This window comes from Lissotriton helveticus, chromosome 3_2 (genome assembly GCF_964261635.1).
Source record: "Lissotriton helveticus chromosome 3_2, aLisHel1.1, whole genome shotgun sequence".
Lineage (NCBI taxonomy): Eukaryota > Metazoa > Chordata > Amphibia > Caudata > Salamandridae > Lissotriton > Lissotriton helveticus.
The window spans coordinates 189,464,184-189,481,564 of record NC_136062.1 but is presented as its reverse complement, the minus strand read 5'-3'; the positions used below and the strand labels follow the sequence as shown (position 1 = coordinate 189,481,564).

Genomic DNA, 17,381 nt, shown 5'->3' with positions numbered 1-17,381 from the left:
GTTTTGTAATTGATTTACTTCAGCCACTAATACAGAATAGTGTGAGTACTCAAGTTAATCCAAGTCTCATATTGGCTGAATTGTAACAATACAAATAAAATCCCTTGCTGGCCCAATTCTACAATAGTATATCTGCCCAAGCCCGCAAGGGTATATTGGGTTGCTCACCTCTTCTCATTTCTCGAGAATAGCTAATGGCCATAAAATGAATAGGTGATAGTACAATGCGTCTGGGTAGCAGAAGATAATTCTATGTTTTTGATCATTAAGGGGATTTGGGAATCTGATTAACATATATGAGAATAAACATTGCTCTTTTACCACTGTAGCAAGGGGTGTGCAAGTGGGTCCAGCTTATCCATCTGCTTCTTGATTTCCAAGTAAGAACCCTAGAAGAAATAACAGAAGCGCATTCAAATACAAGTTATATTTCAAATTTGATTGATCGGCAGCAAAATTAAGGCATCATTGAAGGATTACATATTAGACAATAATGAAAGTGGGTAATATGAAAGATGCTTTTGTTTGCAGTTGCCTTCTCTCATATGCATTTCAAGGCTGAAAGTGTGCGAACATCTCTTATCTCCCTTTCTTTGAGCATGGAGGTTGGGAGTTTGTACTGTTCCCTTCAGTCAACCTTCAGTATGATCATTGGTATTAGGTGGTGTTCCCATCTCTCCCAGTCTTGCTGAAAGATAATGCACAATTTGTAATGTCTCCCCTTCTCTCTCCCTGCCGTGTTAGGTGAGTGCAGGTATATATACTACTTCTCTAGATCTTGTAGTGTGACAGTTGACAGTGTGTGTGATCTTTCCTCTACCATTCTTGCAACGTTGTAGTTTGCAGTGAGTGATGTTACTGTCCTCTCCCATGCTAGCACTGTGAGGTTTGCTTGTAAGTTATGTTCCCTTCTCTCTCCAAAGTGTTATGGTTGGTAATGTGCATTTTTATCTCTCTTTTCTTTTTATAGTGTGATTGATGTCGGTCTGGCCTTCCCAGGTCTCTCATTGTTGCAGTGTGATGACTGATAGTGCTAATTGGCAGTGGCTGATGCTGGTGATTTTGCTTTCTTATTTTCTGTAGTGTGGCAATTTATAGCAGGCAGTATTGCGCCTTCTCAATTTTGTAGTGAACATTGGCTGTGGCTGATACTGCATTTCACAAAGTGTCATGACAGGTGATTGTAGTTTGTTGTGCCGCCACTGCATGATAGTTGACCATGGGTGATTTTATTCTGCTCTTCCCTTCCTAATAGGGTAATTATTGGCAATAAGTGATACTGCCATTAGCTACTCATTTAGAAATGTCGTGATTGGCAATGAGAGCAGGTGCGCCTCTACCAAGTGTTAAGGGAACGATTAGAGGGTGATGCTGTTTACTTTGCTTCTGACAGTGTTGTTCCATTCCTCCTACATATGGTTTGCCCAAGTCTACCTCCTGAGATTGGCAAGGTGTGATGTTGCACATCGCTATGATCCTTCAAGTATCATTTGTTGTGCATTTCTGCCTTTTGTTATGATGTTAGCAATGAATTATGTTGCTCCTTGTTCACCACAGTTTGTTACTTGGTGGGTTTTGTCTGACTTTATTATCCCAAAGTTTGATTGTTGGTCTTGGTGATGTTGCTCCTCTGTACCCTCACACTGGTACAGATGGCTATGGGAAGTGTATTCTATACCTCCTAATTCTCAGGAGCTGATGTTCCATTCTCTCCTGTTCCTGCGATAAGACTGTGTCAGAGACAGTTTTTATGTCTTTTGCCACTTCTTGTAGCATCTTGTTTGATAGTGAGAGTTATTCTGCTTCTCACCTTCTTTCCTATGGTCTGATGTTTAAATAGTAGGTGATGGTCAGATGTCTGATAATCAGATGGAGAGTAAAATCATGGGCATGGATCATGATCATAGAAATGGTAGGGAGCTGATGTGATTAACTGATACACTTAGCATGCGGCTAGTAATACCTGTGTCATCTCGCGAATGGACATCACGCTGTCCAAGGCTTTCTGCAATCTCTCATAATTCTTCTTCTACTCCAGACGAAGGAGAAAAAGTAGAGAAAGTTTACACAGTGCCCAAATTGTATACAAACAGTCTGTGGTTTAGAGATTCTTTTATGTATATGCGCAAAAGGCCATTACCTTAGGGTTAAAGGCAAGTGTTTTAGGATCATTTGGGTCCACCACTGAGGGGTAGGGTTCGAAGATGATGCTTTTTCTTGGGGACTCCAAGGCTGCTCTGCACATTGCTACCAACAGGTCTACTACCTGAAAGAAGGAAAGAGTCAATATGTGGTCACCAAAAAACAAATCTTTGAAGCTCTGCAAGAGCAGATACTGAATCGTGATGATGGCTGAACCTCCAAAACCTAGATACAGGTGACAACAAGGAATCCCAGGAGCCTCCAGAGTGTTCATTTATTGGAATATTGTTCACTTTTGATCTACAATACTTAATTCATTGTCTCTTAAATGATATCACTACATCTGATCTATCACAAACATTTCTTAATCAGCTTAGGTGTTGATCCCCATCTTCGTGGCTTGGAAGGTGAGGTTGGTGAGTTCAAACCCTTCAAAGTAAGCAGGAACAGATATACAACAGCCAGTCCATCACCTTTGCACTCTGGAACTAGACATTGTAGATGATACAGCTTAGGTGGTTTATTTCTGATGAAATGGAGACGTTAGACTTACCTTGACTTGCTATATACACAATACTAATGCAGAATGCTTTCTGAGCATCTGGAGGAGAGACACACCAACAGGCATAAATGTGAACACACACATACACACAGGTGCATCCAAACTCCCACACAAATAACTCAGGCTGAAATTCTCTGCAAGGATTTTTTATAAAGCTCAGGGCCATCTTTGATATTGCTGTTGAAAAAAAGTGTCTTTGTCTCTGATGAAAGCAGTGGATGTTCTTTAAGAAGACTGCTTTGGCGTTAACTATTTTCCTTTTCACCAACTATTCTTTCTAAATGACAGGATGCAACGAACAATTGATGACCATAGCGCCAACAGGAGGGAAACAGGCAGGCTCTAGAAAGAAGACTAGAAGAATGAAAACCTCAGTTCTCAGGTATTTATTGTCACCTCTTCAGGTTCCATGGCTCTACATTCAGAAGTGTGCAGGGTCAAAAGACGCTCAAATGTAAAGGGGTTCTCAGTCTCAGTCCAGCTATTAGCAGAACACTTAGGGGTCTATTATAATGGCGGGCAGATCGCCACCGCCCTTATGGCGGTGGCGTTCCGCCCACCATTCTTCACTGCCCGCCTCCCATTTCCCCCCGCCATATTAGGATAGTGGGGGGGACCCTGGCGAACGGAAAGACTGTCCGCCAGTTTTACGCCGGTCAAACAGGAGACCGGGCAGAAAAGGAGCTGGATATGGTGGTGGTGTCTGCAAGACACCGCCATCCATATTAGCATATAGGCGGAGTAGGGCCTTTCCATGACGGCGCTGCCATGGAAAGGCATGCGGTGCCTGAATGTGGGGGCCCGTTGCGGGCCCCCAGGGTGTTGGGGGGGGGTGCACATGGGAGGTACCTATGGTAACCCCCTGCATTTGCATGCACAACGTGGCAGGCACCGTGCAATGCCTGCACGTTGTGCATGCAAATGCACAGGGTGCTTCCACGGCATTGTGGCGGGTGGTCCTGTGAGCACCGCCCGCCACAATGTTGTTGATGGGGTATGCCACCGTGGCGGTGGTATCCTAATTGCCGGTGCAGGACCGCCGTACCACTGGCAGACAGTCCGCCCGCCATGCTAATAGACCTCTAAGTATCATTGACATGCACTCCAAAGGCCATTGGATGGCCTCAACTAAAATTGAAGCATATCGTTGTGAAAGATACTTCGAAAAAACAGGGATGGTGTTCTCACAGGCCTGTCTCATGCAGGAAGTTCCTGATGTTGGAAGTAAAAGCCTTTTTCCTAATAGAACCTTTGGAAAAGAGACATGTCCCCACTGCCACCGTTCATCCGGTTTGGAGAGGGAGTTGACTACTGGGGTCACAGAACCCAATGCCATGAGAGGCAGTGTCAAAGTTCTTAATACTGACACTTTTAAATTGTATTGCACTTTCATCAAAGCATTTCATGGAGAATCCCTCTTCTCAAGGAAATGATAAAAAATACAAATTCATCAGTAACAGCAGCTGTTAGAGCCAGGTTAATTTCAATCTGGGAAACATTTCTGTACTTTGTATAGGCAAATGACTTTCAGGCGGAAATCTAAGCAACCAGATCAAATCAGAACTCAACAAAGGCAAGAAGTGAACCAATCTTTGGGAACAGTTAGCTCTACATCTATCTCTTTAGAAAGAAAACATTATTGTCTGTTAGTGAATATCCAAAAATGAATGGAACACACCATTTCTGACTTTTCTTACATGATACTCAGGATTTTATCTTAGCTTATATTATCTTATCTTATCTTAGAAGCACTTTCAGTGCACATGGCTGCCTGCAGGTGTCCCAGCGCTAAATACGTAACTAGGTGACCAAAACATTAGTGGTAAAAACAGTCAAAGAACCATGTTTTCAGGAGTTTGAGAAGATGGTGTTCCAGGTTTATTGTCCGAAGGGTGGAGGCTAAAGAATTCCATAACTTTACTAAAGTGTATCGAAATGACCAACCGTTAATTCTGGCGTTTTTATGGAAGTGACCACTGCAAATCGAGAGTTAGTAGACCGCAGATTTCTAGTACGGGTATAGGGAGAAATCAGAGTTTGAGCAATTAAATGGCCTTTGTCCAACAATGCCCAGGGGGCTGTACAAAGGGATTTGAATTTGACCCTTTGGGCCTCTGGGAGCCAATGTATTGTGCGGAAGAGCTTGCTGGGCAGACTTGTGTCTGGGAACATTATAGATCAGCCGAGCTGCTGAATTCTGTACCACCTGCAGTTTCCTTACAACAGATTAAGTGGCTCCTATATACAGGGAATTTCCATAGTCGAGGTGTGATAAAAATCAATGTCTGGACTATTATTCTTTTGGAGGAGGGAGGGAGCGGATGAAGAAATGTCCTGAGAGTCCTAAGGATGCCATAACATGTTGCAACTAGTTTTGTGGCCTGGGTATTCATAGTCAGTGATTTGTCTAAGAAGAAACCTAGACTATTTATGGCCGACTTGGGAGAGGGAGGGGCGTGCCCAGAAGGCTCGGCCATCCCAGGTTCAGCTGAGAGTACGGGGAATTCCCAAGAATCATGAGTTCTATCTTGTCTCTGTTTAATTCCAGGACAGAGTTGTTCATCTACTTGCCACAGCTTCTAAACATAGGCCTAAAGCCAGGGAGAAGGGATTCTGCTTCTGAGAGTGGGCAAAAACCAATTGCGTATCTTCTGCAAATGAGATTATAGAAATCCCAAATGACAGAACGATATAGGCCAAAGGACGTGAACGGCATAGGACTTATTGAGGAGCCCTGGGGAACTCCACTGTTCAATGAAAAGGTGTCTCAGGTACAACATCCTTCAAAGACTTGAAAGTTCCTGTCTGTAAGAAAAGATTGGAGCCAGAGGAGGGCACACTCCATAACTCCCATGTTACTAATGCTCTCAATAAAAGTGTCATGACTGACAATATCAAATGCTGCGCCGAGATCGAGGAAGACGATGGAAACTAATCCTCCCTGATCCAGCAGCATTTTAGCCTCAACAACAGCCAGGAGTGGAGTCTATGTACTGCGTTTCAGTCTACACCCAGTAGGGTGGAGAATGTTGTGGGCCTCTACATACTCTGAGAGGTGCTTGGTAACATGACTCTCAAGGACTTTGTTTAGTCCAGACAGCTGAAAGATGGGTCGATAATTCCCTGGGTCAAGGGGTCAAGATTAGTTTTTTTGAGGAGGGCCTTCACCATGGCATGTTTCCAAGATATTGAGATGGTTCCTTCAGCTAAAGAGATATTCAAAATGCCAAGTAGGAGAGGCAGGATCAGATCCAAAACTTTGGCTAAGATGACCGGAGGCAGGGTTCAGCGGAGAACCTGACTTGACTTTATTACAAATCATTGAAAGATTCTCTGGCATCATATCAGGAAAGGTACTAAGCGTATTAATAAGGACTGATTGTCCATCACTGTTAACCACAGGTTTAGAATCTTGTTTAGATGGGGAAATGGTAAGCTAGATATTGTCGATTTTGTTCTGGAAAAACTTTGCAATATTTTTGCAGTGGGAAGCTTATGATACGAGGGTTGGGAGGTTTTTGGGCGAGTCTAAGAAGGTTTTAACAATCCGAAATATTTTTCTAGGTGCACAAGGTCCAGCCCTGATTCAGCATGAAGCCATGTTTCCTTTAGGAACATAGCCACAGGTTGTTTTTCTTTCAAGAACGAGTATATATTCAGATTATGACAGGGAAGTGATCTGCAATTGATTAAAAACATCTGCTGATTGGGATTGATAGTAGGTTCTAAGCTCGGTTATACCTGGTAATGAGTCTAGACAGCATTTACATTGTGTTTTCCCTTTCTCTACATTGACTGAATGAAGGAAATTGCCCTTAGAGGGGCTTTGAAGAGCAAGTTGCTGACTGGCAGCATATTTTACCTTGCCTGTGTATGGTGGACCAGGGTTCCTGGCCCCTGGTCCCTTTCGGTGCGGACGGGCGCATTTGCGCCACAGGCTCAATTTTAGTGTGGTCTCACTAGAAATGTGGAAACGCAACATCGTTGACATGGAAAAAAGAGTCTGCTCCGTCGTTCTCAAGAAACCTAGTAATCGCAAGATTAGTTGGAAGAACGGTGGTATTAACAACACTGGCAGAAAGCTATTGAAAGTCACTGGTGATCCCCAGATTCCACCCTGTCTTATGGGGTGGGAGTCCTTTCAAAGGACCTCTCAACTTTGGGGTATCGGGCACACTCCAGCACTGTCTATTGGGGGAGAAAAAAAGATAAAGGGAAGCTTTAGTCACTCAGATACATTCAAAAGACTGAAAAATGCTTTTCTAAAGAGCATGCGGACCTCACCCCCTTTACCTTCCTCTCCAGAGGCTGAGAAGGGCACACAAGTGTAGAATGATTTCAGCAGAGATTCTGTCTGGCTGGGCTCAATGAGCGGTCTGCTTTTTGGGTAAATCCAACTGCATCTTGTGCAATGAGCACAGATGCTTTCTGAATATTAAGGAGCAACCTAAGCTGGGAAGGGGGAAGAACTAGGACGTGACCCCTATCATGGATTGGGGTCTTTTTTGGTAAACCTTTCCTCAAAAAGTATGTTCGTCATGGCTTTAGTTTCTCTGGGTAAAGTCCAGGCTTCAATCAAGAATGCTATTTGCGGGGGAGGAGCCAAGCTCGCGTCCGAGATGGCCGCGCTTTAGCTCGGCTCCGTCTACTTTCCTGTTCGAAACATAAATCCTGCCTTTATCCTGCCCCGGGAACACAATTTCTGCTACGCTGTGGATCTTCGGCGATCTCTAGGCACTTACCGTCTGTTCCGGTTGTCTCTGGGTGCCGTGGTTCCGGAGCTGTGCCTTCGCTCGCTTCGGGGCCTTTGGAGCGGACTGGCCTGAGTCTCCTCGGCGGCGCCCGGACGGGGCGCTACGCTATGGCCGGCCTTTGATGGCGCAGAGGGCTCGGCCGACGAGGCGGTTGTGCAGATAAGCCGGTTGCGGCTTTCTGGCCTGATCAGACGGTCCCGCGGCCTGAGGTGGAGGCGCTGCCTTCCGTTGACGGGGCTGACCGTAGATGTGGCTTGTCCCCCCCCTTTGTTCTCCGGTCCGGCCATTTTGAGTGCCTCCGCCCGGACTCGGAGAACGGGGCCGGTGGCATTGGGGGGCCTGCGATCCTCCTTCTTCTGGTGGCCCCCCTTCTTGCTCTGGAAGTGCCTCTGCTGATGGTTGGCTGAATTCTGTTTGCCCTGCTGCGGCCCGGGCCGGGGTCGAGGATCGCTGCGACCCCGCCGGGCTTCCAAAATGGCGGCCGACACTGTATATCTCAGCCGGACCGAGATGGGCGGCGGTGGTCCACGATGTGGCACAGAAGCCGGATACTGTAAAGGTGTTCCTACACTTGCCGACGTCCTCGCCGCCCTGCGCTCCTGGGGTGCTCCGGTGGCCGCACCCGCTGATAACCTGGAGGAGGCTTGTTTCGCTGGGCCGTTTGAGCCCCCCCTGGCGTGTGCGGCTACGTCGCTACTGGGTGCGGCTGGAACTATCCTGGAAATTATGGACCCGGTGGCTGCCGTTTCTGCGGATATGCGGAGTTCCGCCGCCCTCCATCGTGATGTGTCCTCTCCTGGGCTGTGGGTCGGTAGGCCGGGTCCTGTCCGGACCGGACGCGATGGTTCTTCCTGTGCTTCATCTCCTCGAATGGCCGACCGTAGATCCTGTGCTAACTCCGTTGGGTCGGCTTTCCTCAGATCATCTTCGGAACTGTGCCTGCATTGTGTACAATGGTTTCTGACTGTTCCAGATCATCCAAGTGGTACACGAAACATCTTCTGCGGATTGAAGTTTGACCTCCCTGTTCTCTGCCTCCTGTTCCTCATGGTCTGGTTCTTCGTGAGGCGGACTGCCACAGATTTGGAAAAACAAGGACAGGGATGAGACGATCTTGCCTTTGTGGACTGGTGTTTTGTAATGGTTGGATGAGCGGCTGGTAACGGTATGACCTTGTCGGATTCTTGTCGTATTCCTGTAATGTGTCCTTAGAATCTTTGTCTTCCCGTGGGCACTGCTGTTTCGGACGGGAGGGTGGGAGCATATGATTCTGTTTTATGGCCCTCTCCCGTGTTCTTTCCTCCCTTGTTCCTCCTTTTCCCCTTTTTTGTCTTTATGGTTCAATCTTGCTTTAGTTCTTCTATATTTCGGGTTCTGATTAGGGCGACAGGCACGCTGCTGGGGGGTAGGCCATAGCCTTCTGCAGGGGTGCAGGGTGGGCTTGTGGGGTGGGGGGGGGGGTCTGTCATTTCTTTGGGGTTTTTCGACCCTCATTTTCTTATTCTTGGTTCTATGGCTCTTGTGTGTCCTCTTTTTCGGGGCGCGGTCTCAGCATATGTCCCCCTGGGTGGGTTATTTTTGTTGCACTAACCGTTTGGTCTTACTGTGACTTGGGCTCACTACGTAATTTTGCTCCGGTTACTACTGGTTCTGTATACCGATTTGTGGTTCCCGATCTCGTTTGCCATGGGGCGCGTGCTTGAGGTGGCGTTCTTCCTTTCCCCTTTTGTCCCCTTCTTCCTCTTTTTCTTTCCTTCCTCCCCCCTCTCGTGGGTTTTTTTTTTCCTTATTCTTGGGTTGTGTGACGGAGGGCTTTATTTGATAAGCTTTTTTCGATTCTGTTTGATATGATATGTTCTTGTTGTGGTGGGTGGGCGCTGCACGGCGGTTGCCACTGTTTTTCTGGCGGGACTCCTATTCTGCCTTTATCGATATGTGTTTGTCATTATTGCGTTATCCTGAATCTTCCAACGCGGCTTGTTCGCGGCCCACCCCGGCCCTCCGAGACTTCCTGCCTGTTATTATTCTGTCGTTCCCGTTTCTATATTAGAAAATCAACCTTCACGTATCCTGCCCCTGCTGGTTGCTATATGGGTTTTAGCCCTTATTTCCTGTATGCTTTGTTGTGATATTCTGTATGCGTTTCGGTGCTGTTGACTCTGTTTCTTCTTTGTGGTGGCCGGCCCGCTGGGTTGTAGGCCCGTATTTGTGAGCCTTCTCTGTACAAATAAAGGTTTAAAAAAAAAAAAAAAAGAATGCTATTTGCTTGGGCCGGGCGATGCAAGGGAGTCCTTGACTGGTCCTCAAACTTCCAAAGCTCCCAGAAGAACCCGGGTGGGTGTAGAGGTCACAGAAAAAAAGGCCAACGGGGTTATTTACTATTGCTCACTTGACCCAAGAGGCTGAGCAATTTGTTCCTGATGGAGAAAAAGGAGAAAGAATTGAGTATGATCATAAGCCTCAGAGAATTCAATGAGGGGTTAGTTTACTGGAACTTTAAGGTGGAAGGGATTCGCTTCCAAAGGCGTGATCTACTACCGAATGACTGGATGCCCTAACTGGATCTCAAGGGTGCGTCCCATCTTTTGCCATCGCCACCATTTCCTGAAATTCTTGTGGTGGGGCCAGGTGTATGAGCTCTAAGTCCTCCCTTTGGCCTCTTATAGACATATGGTGTTTTCTCAGGTTGGTGGCAGAGATGTATGTTTGCCACAGGTACAAATACAGCTCATAGATGTTGCAAAGTCCGTCATAGAAGGTAGACTAAAGTATGGTGACAAACTAAGGCTCTGTACACGAATACCCGGTTCATTACTGTTATATAATAACTAACAGTACAAACTGCTAGTTCGCCAGAGACACAGCAGTAGTCCAACAAAAACTCTTAAAGAATCTTCAGAGCTAAAGGACGTGGCGTGCACAAGTGGATACTATCGACTTTTCTCATGTGTGAAGAACGTGTAATAACCCCTTTCATTGTGCATTACTAAGTTACAAAGTTGGGTAAAATTATATTTCATGGTTGAATAGTTGCTTGCACAATTACAGGGATAAGACTTCCTGTCCCTGGAACATGTCTGAAATAGTCAGACAGTACCCCTGCTTCCATTTAGAGAATGGTCCAAGTTCTAGTACTGGTGAAGGCTGGATTATAATGGATAGAGAGTGTGCTGAGTGAGGCATCTGATTAAGTGTGAAAACGTTAAATTTGGTGAAAATGTTTGTGGTTTGTGGGTGTGTGTGTTTTATAAGGGTCATAAAGCTTTTAGGGGACATGAAGGGGTCAAAAGTGCTACACTGGAGAGTAAATAATGTGGTTGGGAGGGAAGCACGTTTACAACTGCTTGTTTGTTGGCATTATTCCATCACTTAGTGACTCCAAATGGGATATTTGCAGGAGTATATGTGTTGAAAGATACCATCACAAATATCATGAGGCAGTGAGCCAAGATCCAGGAATTCTACCAGGGTGTGCTTAATGATGTGAAACCAATCATAGACATCCCAATCCCGACTATGACCCCTCATATACTACTAGCCTAGATGCTAGAGGTTGGATGGGGGTCAACAAAAGGTCTTAAGTAATTAGATTCAAAGTTGCTACTTATGGCTAACCTGACAATACTGCAGAGAGGTATAGAGAGGGCCCCCACCCTTATAGTAGACTCATACCATAGACTATGGCAGGGACTGGGGATGGAAAAGATCTGCCATAATGTTCAGGGGACCGATAGAGATTTCAATGAACAACGGGGCCCACTGCTGCAGCTCTTCTCAAAGGTCACCGAGTTGTTTACATGCCCCAAATCCTTGATGGCACTCCAGACCATTTTCCTCGCTGAGGTGTGAGAGGGTAAGGGTCTGCACTAAAGACCTAGGTCTATAGGTCTATCAATAAAACTTGGTATTGTGGTTTGCTCGGCCATGTCAGATCCCCTTAGAAGGCCACGAATCTGCTTAAGGGCCATAGTTGGGAATGGAGAACTGTGGGGATTGAGGTGGGACTTCTCAATCGGTTATATTCTCTTCACCTACTGATAAAACTCAAAAAAAAACTATTGAACTGTTGGAGATGACCATCTGTTGCATGGTGTTTCCCAAGAATTTTGTCTCGAACATTGAACTCTACATTTTAATCCCTTTACCAATTTTAGGTGGGTACTCACCCCCTAAATTAATAATCCAATTGCTTACATGAACCATAAAAGCATTACATTGGGGTAAACAGATTTCAAGTGTGTGCATAACGTATTAAGAGCTGGTGTGAAACCTTAGTGATGAGTATAGTGTCACTTTTAGAGATGTAATGTGGTTGTGAACGCTGTTTTGTAAGCAAGATGACTTGGTTATAGTGTGAAGGCTCAGGTTTACCTCCGCTCCTGTGGCCACCTCTTCTGCAGCACCAGACATCACTCCCAGGGTGTAGAATGAGAAGACACATAGCTCCCGGGTACATACTGCTGGCTGTACAGAAAAAGGTGGAAGACGGATTAAAAGCACACATTGTTTTGGAACAACCTACTCTATCCAGGATATCCCCACAGGAAAAGCCCATCAATCACGTGCTAAAATAGGTGAGCCCAAAAATGAGAAGCACCAAAGAGGAATGATATGTTGGTTAAGGTGTAGTTTAGAGGGATGGATAGAGAGGATGTTCATCCTCTCTTGAGGGCCTATGAGAACCAGGTTACCCACAGTTAAGACAGTCTCAGTGTTGGAGGAGACTGACTCGTTTCATGCAAGGGGCATAGTGATTGAGAGGGATCAGTATAAGGGTAGAGATGCCCAGTGATGTAGGCCTACACCGCCATGTACCTTTAGCATTGAGGCATTCTGAAATACATGTTGCTCGTCACACACCACACAATACTCGTTAAGGGTGGGAATCCGTTGCTCTGCATACTTCATGATCTGTCAAACAGATAAAAGATTTTTAATTTAGACACACCAATCTCTATTTGCAAATCCTGCCCTCCAGCGAAGACACTCACAAAACAAAGGGCTAGATGTACGAAGAATAGTAAATAGCAATTACCAAATAGCGTTTTTCTGCAAATAGCTATTTGGTAATCACTAATGTACAATGGGGTTGTTTAGCCCCTATTCCTAAAATAAAGGTTCGTAGTGGGTCTTAAATAGACCTACCTCATAATTTGTGAACCACTACGATTCGCTGGCATCACAGGGATGGTGGCCTGCTGGGGTCAGCAGACCACCATGTATGTGATTGCTATTAAATAAAGCTATTTTTTTTTAACGAAGGTCGTTTTCCCTAAAGGAATACAGGCTACGTTTGAAAAGAAAAAAATTAAACATTTAGGTTTCATTAGGTCTTGGCTAGACAGCACATGCGCTGTCTCAAAGAGACATGTTGTATGCACTTTGTGGGCTTCAGCCCATCCATAGGCTTCCAATTTTCTGTCTCCATCGTTGCTCTCATATTGTTTCTCCCCATTTGTCCATGGCATGCATTTTGTCATGCCTTTTCCTGTGCTTAGTCTTCCCAGAGAGCATGGACCAATCACACTATCCCTCCACTCCTTCCACTGTAGGACTGTTTCAGGAACTACTTTTTTCTTTGATAAAGAGCACTTAGCACAAGCAGTCATGTTTTCACTCACTGCTTCAAGCTCCTCTGTAAACAAGCCTGTTAATCTTGCTTTTATCTCGTCACATTTGTGAATTCAAAGACCAAAGTCAAATGCCAAACGCTGTTTTACAAGAGTGCCTGTTTAGCTATTTTACACATGATTGATGTACGTCAACACTGAGGTCAGGCATCAGTATGATATACTCTGCGTGCCCGTGATTGACTTTCAAAACACGTGGCTAAATCACCCTTTTATCACAATTTAAAGACTTTATTTTGGGTGTGTGTTTACAAACAAAATCAAGTGATGCATAGTCTTTGTTTAAGCGCATGTTGTAAAAGTAATTCACACGCATTTATAATTAAATATAATGTTGCACCGGTAAATCAAAGTTAAATACTTTCGACATTCTGCGTTTCTTTTTTATTTTGATATGCCAGTGCAGCATTAGTTTTCATTCCGAGTGCATCGGATTTAATTACAAAACATACGCTTAAAAGAAGGCTTTAAAACGCATGATTTTCTTTCTACAAACATACCTAAATAAACTCTTTCCATTGCAGTGATAGAAGCATGATTTAAGTGTATTTTAGGTGCAATCACAATTAAAAATGCATCACCAGTAAATCAGGGTACAAATAAACGCAATGATTTACCAGTGCTATATTACTTTTAATTCTGATTTACTTTCAAAATAATAGCTTAAAAAATAAGCTTTACATTGGTTTCACGTTTTAGGTTTCAGACAAACACTCACATAATTTGTCATTTGTAATTTGCATTTGTATAGCGCATTATCACCAACGGTCTCTTAAGCGCTGAGAGAAAAGAACCAGCTCTAGATTACTGGTAGGGAGACATTACGTTACTTTGTGACCCAGGCTTCCTTGAAGAGAATGGTTTTGAGTAATTTCCTAAAGGGAAGCAGGGACTGTTCCTTTCGGAGGTTGTCAGGGAGTTTGTTCCAGATCTGTGGGATGATGGTAGAGAAAGCTCTGCCTCCAAGGGATACCAGACGAGAGCGGGGGCAGACCAACATCCTAGCTTCCGAAGAGCGAAGTGCTCTCATGGGGGTATAGTTGGTTAAGCCCTTTTTGATGTATTCCGGAGCCTTGCCATACACGGCTTTATGAGCAATGCAGAGGCCCTTGAATTTGATCCTTTGCCTGATGGGAAGCCAGTGAAGTTGGCGCAGGAGGGGGGAGGCATGAGTACGGCGCGGAACCTTGAACACTAGGCGGGCCGCGTCGTTCATGATGATCTGGAGTCTAGACAATTGGTAGTCTGGGAGTCCGAGGTAGAGCGAGTTTCCGTAATCCAATCTGGATAAGATCAGTGCAACTACCACTCGTTTAAGGGTCTCGAAAGAGAGTAGAGGGGCCAGTTTCCGCAGCTGCCTTAGAATGCTTGAGCAGACCCCTACTGTTGTAGAAACCTGTAGGGCCATAGTTAGTTTGTCATCGATCTTGATGCCCAGGCTTTTAACTGCCGGGGCAGGCTCGGGGTATTTGCCCAACTCTGGTGGCCAAAAAAGGCTATTCCAAGGGCTGGCAGCGGTGGTGATGGCCAGTATCTCAGTCTTGTCTGGATTGATTTTGAGGCTGTTGGCCGACATCCAGTTAATTATGAGTTTAAGGATGTTCTGCGCTCTATAGTGGGCGGATGTGGAGTTGTCGATTTGTATGATGATCTGGGTGTCATCTGCATAGTTGTATATTTGGCACTCAAGCTGGTTGAGTGTGGCTATCAGGGGTTGAAGGTAAGCATTGAACATGAGGGGGGACAATGCCGTTCCCTGTGGGACTCCACATGGAAGAGTGCCCGGCCTAGACACCGCATCACCCAGCTGCACTCTCTGAGAGTGATCTTTCAGAAATTATGTAAGCCATGTCAAGGCTGTGCCCTGCACCCCGAAATTAGACAGCCGCGACAGGAGCAGTTTATGGTTTACGGTGTCAAACGCCGCGGACATGTCTAAAAGGATCAGGGCGCAGGGATCCTTAGCATCGGCCCGTAATCTCAGTCCATCTAGTACTGCCAGCATCACTAGTTCTGTACTGTGGTGCGCCCGAAAACCTGCCTGATTAAATTGTAGGAGGTGGTTGGCCTCTAGATGGTGTGCAAGTGAGGCTAGTACATGCTGTTCAAGTACCTTGGAAAGGAAGGGGAGCTGGGATATTGGCCTAAAGTTCTTCAGGTTTTTAATATCGGCCCCGGGTTTTTTCAAGAGGGGGATCACACGCGCCTCCTTGAAGTCTCTCGGGACCACTCCCGCTTTGAGGGAAGAATTCAAGAGTGATAAAATCTCGTCTTCAATCCCAGAGGGCCATCCTATAGGTCCCAGGTGGACAGGGGTCTGCTGGAGAGCCAGACTTCACGCGCCCTAGAAGTGGAGTCAGGGCTTCGTGCGAGAGTGGGGGGAATGAGGTTAGGGCTTGCACCACGGAAGGATAGATTGGTGGTGGATTTAATGGACATGGAAGCCTAGGGGTGTTCTCAATTGTGGACAGGAGGTCCTCCACTTTAGTGGTGAAGAAAGTTTGGAACTTGTCGCATAAAGTCTCTATGAAATACACTGAAGTGCGATTTTATATTTACATCTCCGGTGGATGTATTATTTTATTATGCCTGTGAGCTTGATTTTCAATTGTCACATCCATCAATCTAAAGGCTGACCATCGCATGGAAACAATAGTGAGTATGTTATATTTACCAACTTACATTTCCTTTATATACCTTTCATTAATCTCTTTCACATGATGGAACAAGAAATATATTGGTGAAACACACATACTCAGTAGGAACATATACCTTGTTCCATGCATGTAGGGAGACCATGATAACAAAAAGAAATTGCTTACATTATGACAATTAAAGTAAATAATATTGTTACTATATTGTTTTTACATGATGCTGTTTGTACACGGAGAACTGTTGTGGAGATGTTGCTTCTCTATGTCGATGCTTCTGTGGTGCACTGCTCTCAGTGCTCAGACCTCAAGAGTGGCGAGGGCACATTATACGCTCCGCTAGTGAAGCTGCGAGGAGGGCAGGCCTCACTTGGTACCGAGTGCGCATGGCTGAGCTGATATGCCATTAGCACTGACAATGCATTAACAAAGCCAATAGACATTAACATTCAGAACACCTATAGCTCTCGGATTGCCGTGACCTATTGGGTTTGCCAATGCTTGTTTTTTTAACACTGCCTCGTCTTAAAAACAAGCATTTGCAATGCAATAGGTCTCGCATTAGGAAAGTTTGAGCTATTGGTCTTGTAAATGACACATTTTTTATTTATGTGTTGGTTTTGAAAATAGCGAAATTAATAGCTTTGCCATTTGCAATGCCAATACTTTTATCGTTTGCAAATGTGACACCTATAGCATTTGTAATGCAACATGTTTTGTATTTATGTGACTTAGATGTATTGATATTACAAATAACAATGGCTTTTAATTTTTCTAAATAATTAATACTTAAATAAAAGTTATTGTAATTTATAATGGCAATAGCTTAAACTTTTGTAAATAACTTTTGTGAAGATTATGTTCAGTGTATTTTATTGTGACGAAAATCCAAGAACAGAAGTGAAATATTAACATCTTTTTATGACATTTGTAATAAAGCTTGAAACATTGAGAGAAAATATTTGAACCAGTTGTTGTTGAATGGTTGCACAGATTGATGCTGTGTTGGCGCTCAGTGATGTTGTGGTGGCGACGAGTGATGCTGTGGCGTTCAGTGATGCTGTGGTGGCGCATAGTGATGTTGTGGTGCCCCTGAGTGATGCTGTGGTACCCCTGAGTGATGCTGTGGTGATGCAATAGATAGAGTGAGTGCGATAGATAGCTAGAGGGAGGGTGAAAGATAGCTAGAGGGAGGGCGATAGATGTAATGTAAAAATCACTTATATAGCGCAAAAACTGTCACCCTATGGGTATCCTGGCGCTTTTAGAAATGGTGATGGTCAGCACGTTACCAGCCCGTAATAGGCAGTGAAAGAACTAGTTTTCCATCCTAGTAAACAACCAGGTTTTCAGATTCTTTCTGAAACAGGTCCATGAACTGGCCTGTCTGATGGTCTGGGGCAGCTAGAGGGAGGGCGAAAGATAATTAGAGTGAGGGCGAAAGATAGATAGATAGAGTGAGGGCGATAGATAGATAGCGTGAGGGCGATAGGTAGATAGCGTGAGGGCGATAGGTAGATAGCGTGAGGGCGATAGATAGAGTGAGGGCGATAGATAGATGTGTGTGGTTGTGTGTGTGTGTGGTTGGGTGTGTGGTTGGGTGTGTGGTTGGGTGTGTGGCTGTGTGTGTGGTTGGGTGTGT

General features: G+C 45.0%; 1 protein-coding gene across 7 annotated transcripts in view; it reads right to left on the bottom strand.

The window, feature by feature from the left end:
* PARP6 (poly(ADP-ribose) polymerase family member 6) overlaps window positions 1–17,381 on the bottom strand; it is a 345,720-nt gene that overhangs the window by 169,644 nt on the left and 158,695 nt on the right. For all 7 annotated transcript variants that reach the window (XR_013609848.1, XR_013609850.1, XR_013609849.1 and 4 more), the window contains exons 11-15: window positions 12,274–12,369; window positions 11,830–11,922; window positions 2,141–2,266; window positions 1,964–2,029; window positions 322–389 (exon numbers count right to left, since the gene is read on the bottom strand). Coding sequence is in view for 4 of the 7 variants with exons in the window: in XM_078685023.1 (XP_078541149.1) it covers window positions 322–389; window positions 1,964–2,029; window positions 2,141–2,266; window positions 11,830–11,922; window positions 12,274–12,369 (449 nt within the window). In the remaining 3 variants the exon portion in view is untranslated. The remainder of the gene's footprint in view (window positions 1–321; window positions 390–1,963; window positions 2,030–2,140; window positions 2,267–11,829; window positions 11,923–12,273; window positions 12,370–17,381) is intronic.